Source organism: Bubalus kerabau, chromosome 10 (assembly GCF_029407905.1).
Source record: "Bubalus kerabau isolate K-KA32 ecotype Philippines breed swamp buffalo chromosome 10, PCC_UOA_SB_1v2, whole genome shotgun sequence".
Taxonomy (NCBI): Eukaryota; Metazoa; Chordata; class Mammalia; order Artiodactyla; family Bovidae; genus Bubalus; species Bubalus kerabau.
Window position 1 is genome coordinate 31,029,799 of NC_073633.1, and position 22,112 is coordinate 31,051,910.

General features: G+C 41.0%; 1 protein-coding gene across 2 annotated transcripts; it reads left to right on the plus strand.

Moving 5' to 3' along the window:
- Nucleotides 1-589: 589 nt before the first annotated feature.
- On the plus strand, nt 590-2,226 carry LOC129620489 (brain ribonuclease). Of its 2 annotated transcripts, none has more exons than XM_055536302.1 (2): nt 590-653; nt 1,440-2,226. In XM_055536302.1, exon 2 carries the CDS (start codon nt 1,465-1,467, stop codon nt 1,966-1,968), a length of 504 nt encoding a protein of 167 aa, XP_055392277.1. In that variant the 5' UTR covers nt 590-653; nt 1,440-1,464; the 3' UTR covers nt 1,969-2,226. The 2 variants fall into 2 exon arrangements, with proteins under 2 accessions (XP_055392277.1, XP_055392278.1); XM_055536303.1 differs by lacking the exon at nt 590-653 and adding an exon at nt 698-719.
- The last annotated feature ends 19,886 nt before the right edge of the window (nt 2,227-22,112 follow it).

Sequence of the window (22,112 nt, forward strand, 5' to 3'; positions counted from 1 at the left end):
TTGAAGGCAGGAGGAGAAGGGGATGATGAAGGATGAAATGGTTGGATGGCATCGCCGACTCAATAGACATGAGTTTGAGCAAAACTCCAGGAGATGGTGAAGACAGGAAAACTTGGTATGCTGCAGTCCATGGGGTTGCAGAGTCAGACACGACTGAGTGAATGAACAACACACTCTTCTCCAGATCTGGGAACTCCTCCAGCTAAGGGCAGCTGGACACCTCTCCCCACTCCATGCAGCCTTCCACCCCAGAGGTGCTGGTGGGAGATGTGGAATTTTGTCCATAGCAGCTGTTCTCATGATCATGTGTTTTGTGTCTTTAGCTAACCTCAAAGTGTTATTTAATGTAGAGCAAGGACTTGATTTGGGTTTGAATATCAGTGCTATAGTGGTTTTCTCTGCTGCTTACATTAATAGAAAGAAAGGTTCTTACTGGCAAAGGCTTACTCTCCCCAGTAGCCCCCAAAGAGGCCGCCCTAGGCAATTCCCCACCCGTTCCTAACATGACCTTGTTTTCTTATGGACCAAGATGCTCCTCCCACCCTGCTCTTCTTGGAAGCCAAGCCCCCTTTCATCTGTATAAGTTCCACATCTCTGGGATAGACTGATTGCAGAAACTGCCTTCTTTCTCAGAGACCAAGCTAGAGACACAGGTAAGCAGCCCAAGAAGTGGTTTCAGGAGCTGCTTTTGCTTGAGGGTTTGAGAAGGGAGATCCAGGGTGAGTGAGACTAGCCTGAGAATCGGGCTGGGCAGACAGGGGCAGGGAGCAGAGCTGGGGTCAGGAATGGAGCACACAGGCTGCAGAGAGCGCTTGGGGCTGGAGAAGGAGAAGCCTTCAGGTTGGGGGAGGCTCGAGTCTCTCTTAAGAACCCAATGGCATCCTTTATGGTGTGGGGTCAGACACAGGACAGGGACTGAGTTTCCCTTGTGCTGTAGGACAACAGGGCTCTGTCAACCGTGATCCTGGATGAATGCTGGTGGTTATCTCAGGGAAGCCCGCAGTCCATGGTGTCACAGAGAGTCAGACACGACTGAGCAATTGAACAACAACAATCTCAAGGATACAATGTGTCTTACTCAAAATCTGGCTTATTTATTTAATGATTTATTCAAAAGGAACATCTAACTTGCCACGTGAATGCTGGGTTTATTTTTCAAATATATTTCATATCAAAAGACTTTCTGTATTCAAAGACAAGACTGCTAGGATTTTAGGTCATTTCTGGGGTCACCACCCAGAGGGGAGGACGACCCCTCTGTAGGGAGTGGGAGTCAAATGTTTGTGGGAAGAGTATATGTGAGTGTCTCCTTACTTAGAAAAACTCTTAGGAGGACAGACATCTTTCTGGTTGACTGTAAGCCAAGGAGGCTACAGGTGGGACCTGGGGTTCTCTTTCAAAGGCGATGTTTTTCCTCCTCTGCCCTTTTTCCCTGGCAGGTTTCTCCAGGGGAGTGTGGTCATCATGGCTCTGAAGTCCCTGGTCCTGTTGTCACTGTTGGTCCTGGTGCTGCTGCTGGTGCAGGTCCAGCCTTCCCTGGGCAAGGAAACTGCGGCTGCCAAGTTTCGGAGGCAGCACATGGACTCTGGCAGCTCCTCCGGCAGCAACCCCAACTACTGCAACCTGATGATGACGCGCCGGAGGATGACACGTGGACGATGCAAGCCAGTGAACACCTTTGTGCACGAGGCCCTGGCCGATGTCCAGGCTGTGTGCTCCCAGAAAAACATCACCTGCAAGAATGGGCAGCCCAACTGCTACCAGAGCAAATCCACCATGAGCATCACAGACTGCCGCGAGACAGGCAGCTCCAAGTACCCCAACTGTGCCTACAAGACTAGCCAGAAGCAGAAATACATCACTGTGGCATGTGAGGGAAACCCATACGTGCCAGTCCACTTTGATGGGGCGGTGGTCTTACCTGCCACGCCTGTACCCTCACTGCCACCTCCACACAGGCTTCTCTGACTTGAGCGCAATAACTCGTTAGGTTTCTTATTCAACACACACACACACACACACACACACACACACACACGTATAACTGCATGATTCCCTGACCTGAGGGCAATAACTCAAGCAAGTTAGGGCTCCTATCCAACCCACACGTGTGCCCCTGGCCTGAGTCTTGCCCCTGAGTGTTTTGCGGGGTGAGAAGAGGGTTGTGAGATGGGACCCATATTAACCGAATCGCTGCTTCTTTCAATAAAACACTCTTGCAAACCACCTGAATTCCCTATTTGGGTCCTGTTTGTGTGATTGCTCTCTTGCCAAGGGTGAGAAGTGTGAATGAGGTCATTTGTGCTGAGAGACGAATGGAATCCTTAAATGCCACCTCTTCTAACTTTTGGTTTTCACTGCTCTAAGATAATTCCTCTCCTTGTAGGTTTCTTGATGTCCAATATAGTTTTAAATTGTGGGTGATTTTAGCTAGAAAAGATCTATAGTCTGGGACACTGTTATGCTTGGTGAGCTGACAGAGGGTGAAACTCACATACAAAAATCTCTGACATAGAAGGAAAGACTGTACGACCCAGGGGGGGGACCCTGCTCCATCTTGGGATGAGGGGAGGCGAGTGTATGAAATTATGACCCTAAATTTCCATTTTCCTTTTTTTTTGACAGAGCCACTGCTAAGTCAAAAAGGTGGTCTTCTGTTACTCGCAACGTTAGAACCCTCCATTTAGGAGCTAGAAAGGACTTCAGAGATCATCTAATAAGGGAAAGATAAGTAGATTTCAGCTTGTGGACCAACTCTAAGTGGAAATGCCTGCCTAGAATGTTGTAGAAAAATGCATAAATAGTGATGTGATGGAGCAGTGGCCTCTACTGAAGGCTCGAGGGAGGTGAGGGTGTTTGTGCCACCCGTTGGCCATCCCTGACCGAATGAAACCCCCGCCTTTTACAGGAGGACACCCTGAGTCTTAGAGAGGTTAAGGGACCTACTCCTGGTGGCTACTAGTTAGTATCCGACTGAGATCAGACCGTGGGTGTCCTGACCTCCCTGTCATTGCTCTTTCTGCTACTGGAGTCTCCTCAAGGAGGAAATCCCCTAGTCCCCCTCTTTCACTGAGAACTGTGGGGTCACGGCTTTCTCTGCCTGAGCTTCTGGTGGCTCTCACAAGTTGCCAGTGTACTTGGCGATGAGACTACTTAAGACTACCCTTGCTTACATCACTGAAAAGACTAGACTTGGCTTCTGTCAGCGTATAAGCATTTCATATGATCCTCTGTGTACACTTGTATCTGGCTCTAGACAAGGTCATAGAACTAGAGAAAGATCCTACTTCCAACCAGGTTGACCAATTCTGTCTTTGTGTGTTGTTGTTTAGTTGTTAAATTGTGTCTGACTCTTTGTGACCCCATGGACTGTAACCCACCAAGCTCTTCTGCCCGTGGGATTTCCCAGTCAAGAATACTTGAGTGGGTCGCCATTTCCTTTTCCATGGAAATCTTCCAGTTCCAGAGACTGAACCTGTGTCTCCTGCATTGCAGGCTGATTCTTTACTGCTGAGCCACCCTAGGAAGCCCGTCATTGCATTACTACCAAACACGCACACACATGTACTCCTGCAATTCCTTCAGTTAGCCAAAATAATGGGAGATACTTTAAAAAATCAATTCTTTCCTTATTACATTTCTTTACAAGCTGCTGTCTGTGAAATCCCCCAAACCACAGGCCGTTACCACATAACAGTTGTCGTAAGAGCAGGGAACAAGTTAACTTTGTACGTTGTATCCTCACTTCAGAAAAGTTGTCAAACTGCATTTAAAGACCTAAATATAAGGATGCCTAACACTATTGCATAGGTCCTTGGGAGCTCTGATGAAACGTCTGTTTATAATCACTGTTATAGGCTGAATTGTGTTCCCCCCAGATTTATATGTTCAAGCCCTGACTTGTCAGAAATGTCTGACTCTGACTCTTTGCGACCCCATGTTGTATCTGACTCTTTGCGACCCCATGGACTGTATCCACCAGGCTCCTCTGTCCATGGGATTCTCCAGGCAAGAATACCGAAGTCAGTGGACCCTAATCCAATGTGACTGGTGTCCTTATAAAAAGAGGAAATTTGAACACAGAGAGACTACACCAGGGGTGCCAGACTGCTGCGGCAAGTCATTGTCCCAGTCGGAAAAACAGGAAGTTGAGAGCTGGCTAGAAAGTGAGCTATTTGAGGATGTCTTTTTCAGCGAGCTAAAAAAACTTTTCTTTAAGCTTGTAATCATCCAAAGAGGAGATGGACCTATTTTATGATGTATTAGGAATTTTTAGAGCCCCTTTTATATGTGTGTTTATATAAACCACACTGAGAGCTAACACTAATCACTCTTTGTTAAATATTTCAGTTTTCTTGGTTGTTTTTTCCACTCAAAGATACTAGTGATCAGGTTTTTTTTCACTTTTCTATAGCTGGTGATTTGCAGGGTGCCAAAATTGAGTTTGGTAGAGTCTATAAATGAATGTGAGTAAATATAATATCTTATCTTAGTAAATGAGGTGTTGTTTATTTGCAAAGGTAAGTAATTTGCACAGGTAGTAAATGACTATACTGAAATTGTTTTTCTTTAATTTTTATTTTGAAATAATTTTAGAGGTACTGAACAGTTGCAAAAATGATACAAAGAATTCCTGTATATCATTTGTCTATATTCTCTAAACTATAATTTTTTTCCTATTTGTTTTATTAGTCATATATTTATATACAGCTATATAATTTTTTTTTTCTGAATGTTTGAGAGTATATGATAGATGTGTTGCCCCTTTCCTAAGTACTTCACTATACACTTCCTAAAAATAAGATCATTCTTTTTACAAGGGATTAAGAAGTATACTTATCAAAATCAGGAAATTTGAATTGAAACTCTACTATTATCTAATACTCAGACTATTCAAATTTCATCAATTGCCACACTAGCATATTCTACAACAAAGGAAAAAAGTTTTTTTCTTTTAGGATCCCATCTAGGCTCATACCATGGATCTAGTCAGGTCTGTGTAGTCTCTTTTAATACGTGTTTCCTTTAATTCAGTCTTTGCCTTTCATGATAGTGATGTTTTGAGGCATATGTGCTGACTACTTTACAAAACGTCTTTAAGTTTGGACTTGTCTAATTTTTTCCTTCATGATTAGATTTTGGTTATGCTTTCAGTGTTGTTGTTGTTGTTTTTTTTTGGAAATCCACTTGTGTCAGGCCTTGTACTAGAATGTGAGGATCTAAAGATGCAAGCAACATCTTTTTTAGCCTTCATGACAATGTTGCGCTATCTCATACCCATCAGATTGGCAAAAATGCAAGAGCATGATACTCTCATGTTTTGCCAAAGACAGGACATTGGGACATCAAAACACACATACCATAATTTCTGGTGAGAGAGTCAAATTATACAATCAATGTTTCAGTTACATATGTGTAACAAATTACCCCTAAACTTGGTGGTACGAGACAATCATTTCTTATGCTCCCAGTGACCCAAGAGTTCAGATACAGAGGGGGCAGCTTGTCTCTGTTCCAGTGTCTGAGGCTGCAGCTGGAAGACTCTGAGGTTCAGAGCTGGAATCATCTGAAGGCTCATTCACCCACATGTGTTTGAATGGTTCATGTTGCCTGATGCCTTAGCTGGACCTGCTGGCTAGAACACTTATATGAGGCCTCCATGTGGTATCATCTTACTCACAACCTGATGATTGGGTCCAAGTGTGGGTGTCCCACAACACAGAGGGAAAACCAGGCAGAAGTTGTCTCATCATGTCTATCATATACTCTCAAACATTCAGAAAAAAAATTATATAGCAAATTACTTACCTTTGCAAATAAACAACACCTCATTTACTAAGATAAGATATTTATTTTATCCCTGACATTGCCTTTTATTTATTTATTTTTGAACATTTTATTTTGTATTGGGGTATAGCTGATTAACAATGTTGCGATATTTCAGGCGAAGGGACTCAGCCATACATATACACATATGCATTCTACCCCAACACTTACCATCCAGGCTGCCACATAACATTGAGCAGGGTTCCATGTGCTATACAGTAGGTCCTTGTTGGTTATTCATTTTAAATATAGCAGTGTGTTCATGACCTGCCCAAACTTCCTAAATATCCTTTCCCCCCAGCAAACATAATTTCATTCTCTAAGTCTGTGAGTCTCTATTTGTTTTGTAAGTAAATTCATTTGTATCATTTCTTTTTAGATCTCACATATAAGGGATGTCATATAATATTTTTCTTTCTCTGTCTGACTTCACTCAGTATGACAGTCTCTAGGTCCATCCATGTTGCTGCAAATGGCATTATTTCATTATTTTTTTAATGACTGAGTAATATTCCATTGTATATACGTATGTACCACATCTTCTTTATCCATTAGTCATCGATGAGTATTTATTAATAAGTTGCTTCCATGTCTTGGTTATTGTAAACAGTGCTGAAATGAACACTGGGGTGCATGTATACTTTTGGATCAATTTTTTCTCTGAATAAATGCTCCAGAGTGGAATTGCAGGATCACATGGTAGCTCTATTTTTAGTTTTATTTATTTATTTTTGACTTCACTGTGTCTTTGTTGCTGCGTGTGCGCTTCCTCTAGTTGTGGGAAGTGGGGGCTACTTCTAGTGGTGTGAGAGCTTCTCATTGCAGTTGCTTCTCTTGTTGCAGAGCATGGGCTCTAGGGCCCGCCAGTTTCAGTAGCAGCTGCTGGTGGGCTCAGTATTTGTGGCCCAGTGGCTTAGTTGCCCCAAAGCATGTGGAATCTTGCTGGACGAGGGATGGAGCCCATGTGCCCTGCATTGGCTGGTGGATTCTCAACCACTGGACCATCAAGGAAATCCATGGCCTGGCTTTGGAAGTCATACAGAATTATTTTCACCCAATTCTATTCACTAGGAGGGGTTTTCTAAGACTAACCCATACTCAAGGAAAGGGAAGATTTTGATAGAGAAGAGTCAATATGTAGAATGGGATATGTTGATATGGACATCTTTGAAAAACACAATCTGTTACAATCAAGTTGTGCACAAAGAAGAATAAAGAACAAAATGGCAACCCACTCCAGTGTTCTTGCCTGGAGAATCCCATGGACAGAGGAGCTGGCGGCCTTCAGTCTGTGGGGTTGCAAAGAGCTGGACACAACTTAGAGACTAAACAACAACATCAGAGGATTAAGTAGCAACCCACTACAGTTGCTTACTGACAGGGCACCCTGTGAGGAACTGAGGATGATAAACAAGACAAGGCACTCTGTGCTCTGAATAAACAGCCCTTTGGATGGTTACATGTGTATCTCAGGAATAATTTCAATGACTCCAGATTCTTGCAGTTTTCCATACATAAAAATCACTAAAATCACTAACTTGAGATGTCTGTTCTTTGTGATTAGCCATAATTTTTTTTAACCAAGATGTATGCTTGACTGTCTGTATTCCCTGCTATAAAAATCATGTATAAATTGGCTCCTCCCCAACCTCTTTGGAGCAGTTACTCAGAGCTAACTGAGTAGCTGTCTCCCAGGCTCTAGTACTCAGTAAAATCATGAATACAACTTAAACTCACAATTCTTATGCTGCTTTTGTTTTTTTCCTTTCAGTTGACGAGTTTGGAGAAAATATGGCAAAATTTAGTAAAAGTAATAGATCTTGATAAAAATTTTCCCACATGTGTGCATAGAGAAATGTACAAAGATATCATTGCAACACTGCTTGTTAGAGTGGAAATTTGGGAATGTTCCTAATATCCATGAACAAACTATTGATAAATAAATAATGGTTTGTTAATACAAAGAAACAATACATCAGGAAAAATAAAAGAACAAGAAAGATACATTTTTATATATATGAATGATGAGTTCCAAGTTTCTTTCTGAGGTTTAGTTTTATTGTTTCTGTGGAGCTGAAGGCCTGACACTCAAAATGGCCTCCAACCCTTAGCCCTTTGGTCAATTTGGGCATGTTATACTGTTTCTTCTTTGTCCGATTGCTAGATCAGACTGTTTCTTGTGACTTCTTTCCTCTTCACATCAGTCATAAGGACCTCTATACATTTCCTGAACAATTCATAAGTGTCTGTGTCTTCAGAAGGGAAAATAATCCAAAATTTGAAAATGGACAAAAGAGATTTCTGTTCAGTTCGGTCGCTGAGTCATGTCCGACTCTTTGAGACCCCATGAACTGCAGCACGCTGGTCTCCCTATCCATCACCAACTGCCAGAGTCCACCCAAACCCATGTCCATTGAGTTGGTGATGCCATCCAATCGTCTCATCCTCTGTCATCCCTTTCTCCTCCTGCCCTCAATCTTTCCCAGCATCAGGGTCCTTTCAAATGAGTCAGCTCTTTGCATCATGTGGCCAAAATATTGGAGTTTCAGCTTCAATATCAGTCCTTCCAATGAACACCCAGAACTGATCTCCTTTAGGATGGACTGGTTGGATCTCCTTGCAGTCCAAGGGACTCTCAAGAGTCTTCTCCAACACCACAGTTCAAAACCATCAATTCTTTGGCACTCAGCTTTCTTATAGTCCAACTCTCACATCCATACCTGACCACTGGAAAAACCATAGCCTTGACTAGATGGACCTTTTTTGACAGAGTAATGTCTCTGCTTTTCAATATGCTGTCTAGGTTGGTCATAATTTTCCTTCCAAGGAGTAAGTGTCTTTTAAATTCATGGCTGCAGTCACCATCTGCAGTGATTTTGGAGTCCAGAAAAATAAAGTCAGCCACTGTCTCCCCATCTATTTGCCATGAGGTGATGGGACTGGATGCCATGATCTTAGTTTTCTGAATGTTGAGCTTTAAGCCAACTTTTTCACTCTCCTCTTTCACTTTCATCAAGAGGCTCTTTAGTTCATTTTCACTTTCTGCCAAAGGGTGGTGTCATCTGCATATCTGAGAGTCTTTTCATTTAGTACCAGGATTTGTCCAGCAGACCAACTGGAGATGCTGTTCGTAGTGTCTGTACACTATGAAGGTGTATACATTTGACTTGCAGAGTAGAAATGTGCTTCTGTAAAACTAATAACATGCATATCTTTCCTATTCATAGTGATGCAAATGAATTTTGTGCAGCAGAGAATATACATTTCTGTAAACCAAAATCACATTTGAACTGTTTTTAGCATGTTACTAATATCCTCATTAGGAGAAACATTTCCTCATCCTCAAGATGAGCTGACTAAAATGTGATTATTTATGAGTTTATTTGATGACATGGGTTGTTTTTTTTTTAAGTTTTATGATAACCACAGTTTTAACTTTAAAAAATAGCATTCACACTTTTACAAGCATTATTTCTTTTACCTGGATTTTCCTTTCCAACCTAGTCTGCTTGGTTGTTTACCCATCTTTCTAGACTGTGCTCAAATATCTTCTCTGAACTTTCCTCTCTGCAGGCACAGAACTCTTCCAGCCCTAATTTGTTCAGATCCTATTAGCACTCACTGGATTCTAATTGTTAAATTATATTGTAGTTATATCAAAGTATAATTGAAGGGTAAATTCAGTTAGAAAACATCAGATCTGCTGTCTCGCCCTTCTGCTCTTTGCTCTAGCTCGTCAAAGCAGGATGGTTTTTACTAACCACACATTTACTTAATAGCTTTCTCTTTTTACTTCTAATTGAGTTAGAATTTCTCTATGAAGTAAATTGACTTCCAGCTACTCCTAAGAATGCACACTTCACATATCTGGAATGGAACTTTAGAAGCTTTGATGGTTGTCATAATGTGATAAACCATGATTCTTCAATATTTGTTGGAAGGATTTAAGGAGTATAAAATGCAGTAAGTTCACAAAAACGAGAAGGGATAGAAATTTTCTCAGAATACAGAACAAAGGGCAAAGATGGCACAGCAAACCATCTCTCCCTTTTCTCACCATCCTCTCTATCAGCGACTGCTGATATGAACTAGAGTGCTGTCTTGGAGCAGAAATAAACTGTGTGTGAGAGTATTTATGGAGTTATTATAAATTCGTTGTGTGTAATATCTTATGAAAATATCTATCTTTGAATAATATCCTTGTTCTAGATAATGCTGACTCCTAAAATATGGCCTATACAATGTGTATGTGTGTTAGTTGCTGAGTTGTGTCCAACTCTTTGTGACTATAGTCCCCATGGACTATAGCCTGCCAGGCTCCTCTGTCCGTGGAATTCTCCAGGCAAGAACACTGGAGTGGGTTGCCATTCCATTCTCCAGGGAATCTTCTCTACCCAGGGACCAAACCTGAGTCTCATTATGTTTCTTGTGCTGGCAGGTGGATTCTTTACCACTAGTGTTACCAAGGAAGCCCCAGGGCTATAGGGGTAATAAAATCTGAATAACAAAATTTGAAATTTTGTCAGAGTATCTCTAAATTCAATATAAATTACTTTGGAACCACCAATCCCAGCTGGTAGAATGAGTTTTGATTTTCATCATAGGGGATTGGAATGCAAAAGTAGGAAGTAAAGAGATACCTGGAGTACCATGTAAGTTTGGCCTTAGAGTACAAAATGAAGCAGGGCAAAGGCTAACAGAGTTTTTCCAAGAGAATGTACTGGTCAGAGCAAACACCCTCTTCTAACAACCCAAGAGACAACTCTACATATGGACATCACCAGGTGGTCAATATTGAAATCAGATTGATTACATAATTTATAGCCAAAGATGGAGAAGCTCTATACAGTCAGCAAAAACAAGACCTGGAGCTGATGGTGGCTCAGATCATCAGCTCCTTATTGCAAACTTCATGCTCAAATTGAAGAAAGTAGAGAAAACCACTATGTCATTCATGTATGACCTAAATCAAATCCCTTATGATTATACAATGGACGTGATGAGGAGATTCAAGGGACTAGATCTGGTAGAGAGTGCCTGAAGAACTATGCATGGAGATTCATACCATTGTACATCAGATGGTGGCTAAAATCATCCTCAAGGAAAAAAAATGCAAAAAGTTGTCTGAGGAGGCCTTATAAATAGCTGAGAAAAGAAGAGAAGCAAAAGGCAAAGGAGAAAGGGGAAGATATACCCAACTGAATGCAGAGTTCCAGAGAATAGGAAATAGAGATAAGAAAGCCTTCTTAGGTGAACAATGCAAAGAAATAGAGGAAACAATAGAATGGGAAAGACTAGAGATCTCTTCAAGAAAATGAGAGATATCAAGGGAATATTTCATGCAAGGATGGGCACAATAAAGGACAGAAATGGCAGTTCAGTTCAGTTCAGTCGCTCAGTCATGTCCGACTCTTTGCGACCCCATGAACCACAGCATGCCAGGCCTCCCTGTCCATCACCAACTCCCAGAGTCCACCCAAACCCATATCCATTGAGTCGGTGATGCCATCCAACCATTTCATCCTCTGTTGTCTCCTTCTCCTCCTGCCCTCAATCTTTCCCAGCATCAGGGTCTTTTCCAATGAGTCGGCTCTTCGCATCAGATGACCAAAATATTAGAGTTTCAGCTTCAACACCAGTCCTTCCAATGAACACCCAGGACTGATCTCCTTTAGGATGGACTGGTTGGATCTCTTTGCAGCCCAAGGGACTCTCAAGAGTCTTTTCCAACACCACAGTTCAAAAGCATCAATTCTTCTTTATAGTCCAACTCTCACATCCATACATGACCACTGGAAAAATCATAGCCTTGACTAGATGGACCTTTGTTGACAGAGTAATGTCTCTGCTTTTCAATATGCTGTCTAGGTTGATCATAACTTTCCTTCCAAGGAGTAAGCGTCTTTTAATTTCATGGCTGCAATCACCATCTGCAGTGATTTTGGAGTCCAGAAAAATAAAGTCAGCCACTGTTTCCCCATCTATTTGCCATGAAGTGATGGGACTGGATGCCATGATCTTAGTTTTCTGAATGTTGAGCTTTAAGCCAACTTTTTCACTCTCCTCTTTCACTTTCATCAAGAGGCTCTTTAGTTCTTCTTCACTTTCTGCCGTAAGGGTGGTGTCATCTGCATATCTGAGGTTATTGATATTTCTTCTAGCAGTCTTGATTCCAGCTTCTGCTTCCTCCAGCCCAGCATTGCTCATGATGTACTCTGCATATAAGTTAAATAATGAACTAATAATAATTAGCAATAATTGCCAGAAGTAATAATTGCTGGAAATAATAATTGCCAGAAATGGCAAGGACCTAGCAAAAGCAGAAGATATTAAGAAGAGGAGGCAAGAATACACAGAAGAACTATACAAAAAGTATCTTAATGACCCAGGTAACCGTGATGGTGTGGTCACTCATTTAGAGCCAGACATCCTGAAGTGTGAAGTCAAGTGGACCCTAGAAAGCATTACTATGAACAAAGCTAGTGGAGGTGATGGAATTCCAGGTGAGCTATTTCAAATTCTAAAGGATGATGCTGTGAAAGTGCTGTGCTCAATATACCAGCAGTGGCCACAGGACTGGAAAAAGTCAGTTTTCATTCCAATTCCAAAGAATGCTAAAATTACTGTACAATTGCACTCATTTCACATGCTGCCAAGATTATACTTAAAATTCTTCAAGCTAGGCTTCAGCAGTACATGAACTGTGAACTTCCAGATGTACAAGATCAAATTGCCAACATTCGTCGGATCATAGAAAAAGCAAGGGAATTTTTAAAAAATCTACTTCTGCTTCACTGACTATGCTAAAGCCTTTGACTTGCTAATCATAACACACTGGAATATTGTTAAAGAGATGAGAATACCAGACCATCTTACCTGTCCTGAGAAACCTGTATGCAGGTCAAGAAACAACAGTTAGAACTGGACATGAAACAATGGACTGTTTTAAAACTGGGAAAGGATTATGTCAAAGCAGTATATTGTTACTTGCTTGTTTAACTTCTATGAAGAGTACATCAGGCGAAATGCCCAGCTGGATGACTCACAAGCAGGGAATCAATATTACTGGGACAAATATCAACAACCTCAGATATGCAAATGATACTACTTTAATGGTAGAAAGTGAAGAGCAACTAAAGAGCCTCTTGATGAAGGTGAAAGAGGAGAGTGAAAAAGCTGGCTTAAAACTTAACATTCAGTGATCACGTGTTTGGCACTCAGGCAGAAGTTCTGACAGCTGCTTTGGGATGAGGAACTTGTTGGGCATTGCTGGAGAAAACAGATGGATCTTATCGCAGCTTTGGAGGCAGAAGTTGTAGGTTTGCTAAACTCAACATTCACATGATTGGCAAATCTGGAAGTCACTTCCCAGTCAAAGCCAAGTTCAAGGTGGCAGAAGAAACAGTGTGGGTTACCAGAAATCTATAAAGAAAAACAAAGAATCTAGGGTTCAGGTTCTTTGGGGGAAAAGTGTAAGAAGAGCATCAATAATTAACAAAGGAGGCCTGTCAGTCTTTAAGAGGGTCCTATGCTTTGCAGAGGATTGGCTTTGGCAGAAATCACACTACATGTGTCTCAGGCCATTTGATATAATACTATCTCTTTATAGAAGACTGGTATCCTAGCAATAAAACCTATGATCTGAGAAATGGGGTTCACTTTGCCCGCTCAGGTCAGAGTGCTACATAAATGCGGCACAAATACTAAGAAGTAGAGATTGTGGATTGGTAGACAAAAAATAAAAGAGATCAGCACTTAGTATCTAATTAAACAACCAGCCAAAGACAGCAAGAAAAAACAAACAAACAACAACAAAAAAACCCACCACAATATTAAAAAAATGATTGTAGCATCTGATCCCATCACTTCATAGCAAATAGAAAGGGAGAAAGTGGAAACAGTGACAGATTTCATTTTCTTGGGCTCCCAAATCATTGTGGATGGTGTGTGCAGCCACAAAATTAAAAGATGCTTGCTCCTTAGGAAAAAAGCTATGACAAACCTAAACAGCATATTAGAAAGCAGAGACATCATCTTGCTAACAAAAGTCCAGTAGTCATGTATGGATGTGTGAGTTGGACCACAGAGAAAGCTGAGTGCTGAAGAATTGATGCTTTCAAATTGTGGCGTTGGGGAAGACTCTTGAGAGTCCCTTGGACTGCAAGGAGATCAAACCAGTCAATCCTAAAGGAAATCAACCCTAAATATTCATTGGAAGGACTGATGCTGAAGCTGAAACTCCAATACTTTGGCCACCGTGAAGAGCTGACTCATTGGAAAAGACCCTGATGCTGGGAAACATTGAAGACAGGAGGAGAAGCGGATGACAGACGATGAAATGGATGGCATCACAGACTCAATGGACATGAGTTTGAGCAAACTCAGGGAGATAGTGAAGGATGGCGAAACCTGGCATGCTGCAGTTCCTCGGGTTGCAAAGAGTTGGACAGGACTTAGAGAGTGAACAACAGCAACAATGGTATTTTTGATAGTTATGTACATATGTGTGGTATTTGTACCACAACCACTAGACCGATGACTGTAAACTTCTCTGAGAATTTGATGAAAGCCATTTGACTTGCTGTCCCCAAATGGAAACATATCAAGACTTTATAATTTCAATGGGCTTATAGACTTCTTGAAGTCCTCAGATTAGAAGAAACTGTTTTAGGGAACATGACTTCCTGCAGGAGACTGGCTTTTTCCTTCTTCAATCATGATTGCTTAGCACAGCATTTATCACATAGTAGACATTCTATAAAGCTGTTGGATAAGTGAAAGCATGAATGAGTGAGTGAATATGAGAAACATTTAAACCATGCAAAGTAGCATATGTGAAAGTGTAGGTGGCAACTCTTTGGGATGCCATGGACTGTACAGCCTGCCAGGATTCTCTATCCATGGAATTCTCCAGGCAAGAATACTGAAGTGGGTAGCCATTCCCTTCTCCAGGGCATCTTCCCTACCTAAGGATTGACCATGGGTCTCCGGCATTGCAGGCAGATTCTTTACCATCTGAACCACCAGGGAAACTCACAAGGTAACATACGCTGAGTCCCAAATGTATGGCACAAATGAGTTAGGAGGAAGGGATCATCATGAATAGAAGGCTAGCAGCTTCTCAGTGGCCATGGGAGTAAACTGGGGTGTAAACAAAGGGCAGATTGTCACCAAGTGGCAATAAGTAAGAAAGAAGTTTCACGATACTGGATGCTTGGGGCTGGTGCACTGGGACGACCCAGAGGGATGGAATGGGGAGGGAGGAGGGAAGAGGGTTCGGGATGGGGAACACATGTATACCCGTGGCGGATTCATTTTGATATTTGGCAAAACTAATACAATTATGTAAAGTTTAAAAATAAAATAAAATTAAAAAAAAAATAAAAAAAATAATAAAAAAAATACAAAGAAAAAAAAAAAGAAGTTTCAGTGACTGAAATGTGTATGACATATTCCTGGAACTGTAAGTGACTATTATTAAGAGAACAAGTAAAGTGAAATTTTAGGAGATGAGCCTCGCGAGGTGGGGAGGGTAGATTATGAAGATAATGGGCTTGAAACTGAGCAGAATCCTACAGGACCCTCCAGGTACAAAAGTCTTTCTGTTTCTTATTTGTAGATCTTCCCCTTTTCCAAAGAGCTGATGCAGACAGTTAGTAATTAGAGAAGTGGGGAAATGCAGAAATGAAGGAAAAGTGGTCAGGAAACAAAAATAGTACAGAGACAAAGCAGAGTCCTAGTTCCTCTTCAAGGGGTATAATAACAATATATTTTTGAGTTCTTTTACAGGAAATAAGGCCCCCACCTCGGTGGAGGATGGTAACTTCAAGTGAACACAAGAGTCCTGGGTTATCATCGTATTGCCTCACCACCAACTAATCAGAAGAAAGTCATACGCTGTGCAGCCCTCACCCCAAATTTGGCGTTTAAAAACTCTTCCCTGAAAACCATTAGCGATTTCAGGTCTTTTGAGAATGAACCACCCGTTCTCTTTGCTTGGCTCTGCAATGAACCTTTTTCTGCTCCAAACTATGATGTTTTGGCACAGTTGGCATCACAGTGCATCATGCATACTAACTTGGTTTTGACAAAGTGCTGCATAAAAACAGTTAATGTTTCCTGTAGGATAAGGTAATTTGTATGCATAGCCGATCTCTGAAACTAGATGTTATGATCATGCTGGTGATTGTGAGGATCACAGACTTTGGAGACAGAGTTTATCCATTCGGGTATTTTGGGTTGCAAGCAACACAAAACAATTTGATGCAGGGAATTTTAGGTGGCAGTGAAACCACACAACCCAGATTGGGATTCCAACTCACTGTCTTTTAATTGAGATCACACACCTGGTCTCAGGACTTACTGCCTCAGGGCAGAAAGAATTCAGTGAGAGACAAAGTGATAGATAAGAAACTGAAAGTGAAAGTGAAGTCGCTCAGTCATGTCCGACTCTTTTCGACCCCATGGACTGCAGCCCACAAGGCTCCTCCGTCCATGGGGTTTTCCAGGCAAGCGTACTGGAGAGGGGTGCTATTGCCTTCTCCACAAAAGCATTCTACGTCCCTCTTTATTTAATAAAGTTGCAGACAGGCACTTATTGTCCAATGAGTTGGATCGACTCTCAGGTGTGAATCTGAATATATATGGAAAAATGAGCAGCTAAGTTTATAGTACTTAACACACTTATTTTGATATCTATTTAAAGATAAAAGCCAAGATAATTTCTGGTTTTCTTTCTTAAAAATGCAATGTCTCTGCAACATGCATATTACAGAGCACATCTGCAGTACTTCAAGTGACTTGGCCTTATATAAGATCAGTAGTCTGTCTTTTTATTTCAGTTATTAAATAGTGGTCTTACGATTCTTTGAGACCAGGAAAGCAGTTCAACAGATCAAAATTTCACTAAATGAAACAAAAAGTTCCTAATGGTAAAGTTCCAAGTTCAGTCTGTTTGAAAATCTGAGGTGATCAATGGCTGCATTTATGAATAATTCTCCATATTAAAAATAGCTTCATGGTGTTTGAGAGAACATTATCAAGAAATTTAAGACATTTACTAAATACTCTTAAACAATACTTTGACACGTATATATGTGCACAAACAGTCCTAAGACAGTAGTAAAGAGTCTATCATTTGACCAAAATTGTAATCTGAAGGGGAGGATATTGCAAGCCATTTTCTACCAAAGTTTCTCACTCTGTTTTGAATGCCAAAATTAAGGCCCACAAGTCACTAATAGGACAAGTATAGTGGTTTGCATCTTCAACACCTGGGTGAAAATCTTTTAAATTCATGACAGACAGATAATAGTGTTTCTTCTAAGACCAAATATTTTAAATGGTGCATCCACTACGTTTTTCAGTTAATTCTGTTAGGTAGGTAGAATAGGGAAAAGGAGTCCAAAATGGCTGTGGCTAAAAGACAAGGAAGGAAAAGCCCGCAAAAATAGAACAAAGGAAGGTCAAAGGAAGGTCCGAGGACCAAAGTGAAGACTTCAGGTAGAACAAACAGCACTCCTGGCTAAGCCCAATTTGCACAGGGCAGGCCCAGGTGGAGGAAAAAACATATAAAAGGAGGAGCCAAAGCGCTTTCTCGCTCTCTTTCTCTCCCGTGTGCATGCGCTCTTTATCTCTCTCTCCCTCTCTCACTCTCTCTCTCTCCCTCCCCCACGCGCTCCACCACTCCCTTCTCTTAGAGTCTTTGGGTTGGCATGCCCCCTCGCTTCGAGGATGGATTCTCCTGCTATCTTCTAAATAAAATAGAGCTGTAACACTGATTTGCCTAAGAGCTATAACACAGTTTGTCCAAGACCCGAGAGCTGTGATGCGCCGAGGGCTTTAATGTCCGTCGCTCCAAATCTTTGTTGTGACGAGACAAAGAACCGAGGAACATACACTCGTGTGACAATTCTGATTAAGCTGGAAGCCTCATGCTTGAGGTAGGGGAAAAGCAGAGACTGGCTTTAGATGTGCTGGTGTAATTTGCCTTCCAAAGGTAAATCTTGAAGAAGAGAGAACCCAGTGCTATAAAGTCGTGGGAACATCTGAGAATTCAGGAGAATCCACTGGGTAAATGTCAGTTAAGAATTGTCATGTTCTTCCTTCCTTTCAATCTGCCAAATTCTGACAGCTAAAGAAAATTCTGATCTTAGTTCCTTTCTTTCTCTACTCATGGTCAAATAAATTATTGTTCATTAGGGGTACCCCTTTGGGAAAACCCAATGCATCCAGATTTGTAAGACAAAACTTTGTATTGATTGGAAGTCGCCATAGAATTTCTTTAGTTAACTTTTTCAGTGTTTTCAACATGATTGGGTTTTAAAAAAAGATTTACATACAACTTTCCTAAAATTCATGAACTTGTATAAAATGTGTGTATACCTGAATATATTAAAAAACAACAACAACAACAACAATGAAAGTATATGAACAAATAGTTTAAAAATATATATCCTAGTCAAAATAAAACTGACCTGAATGAGTAAAGAAAATCAAATAAATAAAAAAGTAAGTTTAATTTTCACTCCTCTCTTCCCCCACACTGAGGTATCTACTAAAACACCTAAAAGAAAAGTATCTGACCTAAGAAGGAATCAGTACTCAATATTACAAATTTAGGTACCGAACAATAGGTTAGAGGGAAAAAATTGCACATTTTACTGAAGAGGATCTTTAGACACCTCAAAGCAATCATTTCATTTGTACATGAAAAATCTGAGCTCAGAGAGGTACAAAAACTTGCTCAGTCACAACACTAATTAGTAACAGAACCTGATCATCTCTTCCCAATTTCATGATTGTTTTGCCAGCTATCAATACTAGTCTTGAGAAAAATACACAAAAAAATGGGTATTTTTCCAAGATAAACATTCTTATATTAATTTTACATAAAATACATCACATTATTTCAAATCAGTAAATAAATTCATGTTATATACCAAAATGGAAAATAGGTTAACAATCTCTTCTTCATATTTTGATCAAGTATTTTCTTCAAACGTCTCAGAATAAGATTTAGTGCATCAAATCCAGCAGCATATCATTTCAGTCTTCATCAGTCTTATGTTCAGTATTGATTAGTGAAAAGAAGTTAAACCTTATCTCTTTGTGAATAGATTTCAGCAGTTCTAACCCTGCTTGATGGTCTGTGCACAGTGTTGCTATGCATCAAAAAAATACAGCTACAAGGTTAATCCAAAGAACAATTTAAAAGCCATTTCAATGGCAATTTCTGTAACTGAGTCATGAAAACAGACATAAAGTTCTTGAAGTTTGGGATGAAGAAAGAGTCTCCCTACTACCCAGTAAGCCATAACTGGTGGTGTTTTCCTCTGATCAGTCCAGTTTTCAGGTGAGCATTCAAAAAATACACCATGTTCTTTCACAGGGTTCAGAGAAGACACTAAATTTGTTGAACCTGAATGATCTTTACCATTTAGTGTTTTCTTTTCCTCTTCAGCCAACGTCTGCTGGAAATCTGCACGAATGGCGAGACAACACTGATGGAAATTCTTTATCAGTTGAGGGTGGATAGAGCCACTCAGCTGTACCACCTCTTCATGGGTGGGAGTAATAAAGATGCCTTGCACTGTTTCTAGGACAGCATAATGGAAAAGTGTGTTCTCAGGACCAGATGTCAATTTCACTGTGTTATATATATCCAGTTCTTTTTCTGAAAGGTCCTTTTTAGATAAGAAGTGGGTTTAATTGGAGATATACACATTCCATAGACAGAAGATCTGTCTCAAAAGGTGAGAACAGCCTTGGGAGGAAAAAGCAAACGCCGCAGAGAGTGTGGACCATCTCAGAAGAGGGCAAAAGGCCCCTAAATATGGGATGGTTGGTTTTTATGGGCTAGGTAATTTCATAGGCTAAGGATTGGGAGGATTATGCCAACCATTTCAGAGAAGAGGTGGAGATTTCCAGGAATTGGACCACTGCTTTTTTTTTTTTTAACCTTAAATGGTTAGCCTTGAAATTGTTATGGCACCTTTGGTATGTATTTGGATGCTAAAATATTACAATGAGTGTATAATGAGGCTCAAAGTCTACTGAAAGTCAAATCTTCTGCCATAATGGACCTAGTTGGTGCTAAAGTTTATGTCGTATCCTCTAGGGCTTATGTCATTCTTTCAGAGGTTGTGTCCTGACCCCTTCTCTCTTGTTTCAATCGTGGAAATGGTGTGGGGATCTATTGGAAGAATCTGGGAGAGATTACAATATGAAAAAAATATAGCAGCAGGATCTGTCTTTGAAAAAGTTGGAACCCAAGAAGCTTGGATCAAAGGCAGAACAGTGCCAAATGGGCGTTAATCCACTTTACCTTAAAAAAAAAAATCCTGGCATCACTACTTGAGATTTAGACTCTGAGGACAGTGTAGGGGAAAAAAAAATGTTTTCCATTTTTCTTTCCCAGTTCTCAGTTAGGGTCTCTATAACAAAAGATAGATTAACAAGAGAAAAGTGGACAGAAGTTTATTAGTGTGACTACCCCACATAGACATGAGAGAAGCTCAGTTCAGTTCAGTTCAGTAGCTCAGTCATGTCCGCTCTTTGCGACCCCATGAATCGCAGCACGCCAGGTCTCCCTGTCCATCACCAACTCCCCGAGTTCACTCAGACTCACGTCCATCGAGTCAATGATGCCATCCAGCCATCTCATCCTCTGTCGTCCCCTTCTCCTCCTGCCCCCAATCCTTCCCAGCATCAGAGTCTTTTCCAATGAGTCAACATTTTGCATGAGGTGGCCTTTCAGCTTCAGCATCATTCCTTCCAAAGAAATCCCAGGGCTGATCTCTTTCAGAATGGACTGGTTGGATCTCCTTGCAGTCCAAGGGACTCTCAAGAGTCTTCTCCAACACCACAGTTCAAAAGCATCAATTCTTCGGCACTCAGCTTTCTTCACAATCCAACTCTCACATCCATACATGACCACTGAAAAAACCATAGCCTGGACTAGAGGGACCTTTGTTGGCAAAGTAATGTCTCTGCTTTTGAATATGCTATCTAGATTGGTCATAACTTTCCTTCCAAGGAGTAAGCATCTTTTAATCTCATGGCTGCAGTCACTATCTGCAGTGATTTTGGAGCCCAAAAAATAAAGCCTGACACTGTTTCCACTGTTTCCCCATCTATTTCCCATGAAGTGATGGGACCAGATGCCATGATCTTCGTTTTCTGAATGTTGCGTTTTAAGCCAACTTTTTCACTCTCCTCTTTCACCTTCATCAAGAGGCTTTTGAGTTCCTCTTCACTTTCTGCCATAAGGGTGGTGTCATCTGCATATCTGAGGTTATTGATATTTCTCCCGGGAACCTTGATTCCAGCTTGTGCTTCTCCCAGCCCAGCATTTCTCATGATGTACTCTGCATAGAAGTTAAATAAGCAGGATGACAATATACAGCCTTGACGTACTCCTTTTCCTATTTGGAACCAGTCTGTTGTTCCATGTCCAGTTCTAACTGTTGCTTCCTGACCTGCATACAAATTTTTCAAGAGGCAGGTCAGGTGGTCTGGTATTCCCACCTCTTTCAGAATTTTCCACAGTTTATTGTGATCCACACAGTCAAAGGCTTTGGCATAATCAATAAAGCAGAAATCGATGTTTTTCTGGAACTCTCTTGCTTTTTCGATGATCCAGCAGATGTTGGCAATTTGGTCTCTGGTTCCTCTGTCTTTTCTAAAACCAGCTTGAACAACTGGAAGTTCATGGTTCACGTATTGCTGAAGCCTGGCTTGGAGAATTTTGAGCATTACTTTACTAGCATGTGAGATGAGTGCAATTGTGTGGTAGTTTGAGCATTCTTTGGCATTGCCTTTCTTTGGGATTGGAATGAAAACTGACCTTTTCCAGCCCTGTGGCCACTGCTGAGTTGTCCAAATTTGCTGGCATATTGACTGCAGCACTTTCACAGCATCCTCTTTTAGGATTTGAAATAGCTCAGCTGGAATTCCATCACCTCCACTAGCTTTGTTCGTAGTGATGCTTTCCAAGACCCACTTGACTTCACATTCCAGGATGTTTGGCTCTAGGTCCATGATCACACCATCATGATTATCTGGGTTGTGAAGATCTTTTTTGTATAGTTCTTCTGTGTATTCTTGCCACGTCTTCTTGATATCTTCTGCTTCTGTTAGGTCCATACCATTTCTGTCCTTTATCGAGCCCATCTTTGCATGAAATATTCCCTTGGTATCTCTAATTTTCTTGAAGAGATCTCTAGTCTTTCCCATTCTGTTGTTTCCTCTATTTCTTTGCATTGATTGCCGAGGAAGGCTTTCTT

Bases quoted from the DNA above. Each gene is read 5' to 3' on its own strand.
- LOC129620489 (XM_055536302.1), top strand. From the start codon at position 1,465: ATGGCTCTGAAGTCCCTGGTCCTGTTGTCACTGTTGGTCCTGGTGCTG.